The sequence below is a fragment of the Egretta garzetta genome, unplaced genomic scaffold (assembly GCF_000687185.1).
Source record: "Egretta garzetta isolate BGI_Z169 unplaced genomic scaffold, ASM68718v1 scaffold986, whole genome shotgun sequence".
In the NCBI taxonomy this organism is placed as follows: Eukaryota; Metazoa; Chordata; class Aves; order Pelecaniformes; family Ardeidae; genus Egretta; species Egretta garzetta.
In genome coordinates this window covers 81,177-81,853 of record NW_009259903.1, presented here as the reverse complement: position 1 = coordinate 81,853, position 677 = coordinate 81,177, and the positions used below count along the sequence as shown (strand labels likewise).

General features: G+C 57.8%; 1 protein-coding gene across 1 annotated transcript in view; it reads right to left on the bottom strand.

Annotated features, from left to right (window-relative positions):
- Nucleotides 1-677, bottom strand: part of LOC104127481 (myotubularin-related protein 5-like) — a gene marked incomplete at its 3' end in the record, with an annotated part of 66,798 nt that overhangs the window by 25,108 nt on the left and 41,013 nt on the right. The window contains 1 exon segment of the mRNA XM_035895677.1: nt 184-292. Within this exon segment, the coding sequence (XP_035751570.1) occupies nt 184-292 (109 nt within the window).

The following is a 677-nucleotide window of genomic DNA, read 5'->3' as shown; positions in this document are numbered from 1 at the left end:
CTTCAGCAGAAGGCAGCAGGAAAGCTTCCTTCGCTTCCCATCGGGCTCGTTAGGCTTTGATTTAATTGAGCTTCTGAGCTGAGGTCTGAAGCGCCACCATGGCCTCTTAGCCCAGCGTGCCAGCCAACCTTCAGAGTCAAATCCTGGGTTCACCCCAGCTGCTCGGGGAACCCGGCGTCTCACCAGCTCCTGCGTCTCCGACTGGAAGATGGAGTGGACTCCGATAATGAAGGGTGTTGGCGTGCTCAGTACCTCAAGGAGCTGTGCAGGCAAGATGGGCACATACGTGAAACTGCAACCAAAAAAGAGCATCACTGCAGCCAGTCGAGCCCTGCTCTCTACCCGAGCACCGTCCTCGACACCAGCGGACGATCCCCTCCTCCGGAGGCGGTGGGGTGACCGTCCCCAGGAAGAGAGGCTTTCTCCTGGCACTGCCTTCAGACAGTACGTGCCCTACGGCTGCGCAGGGCTCTGAGGCTGCTGGACACTGACCACGATCATTCTCCAGCCCTGGAGTTATAATGCCAGTCCAACCGAGGGAAAGGTTTCCAGCAGAGCAATTTAACTCCAAAAGAAAGCTTTCTTTGGAGCACAAATGGCCTTTCTGCAGCCTGGGGGTATGGCAGGCCAGTGTGGAAAACAGTGCGACGACGGGAGCTGGCAGCAACAAGGGCCCC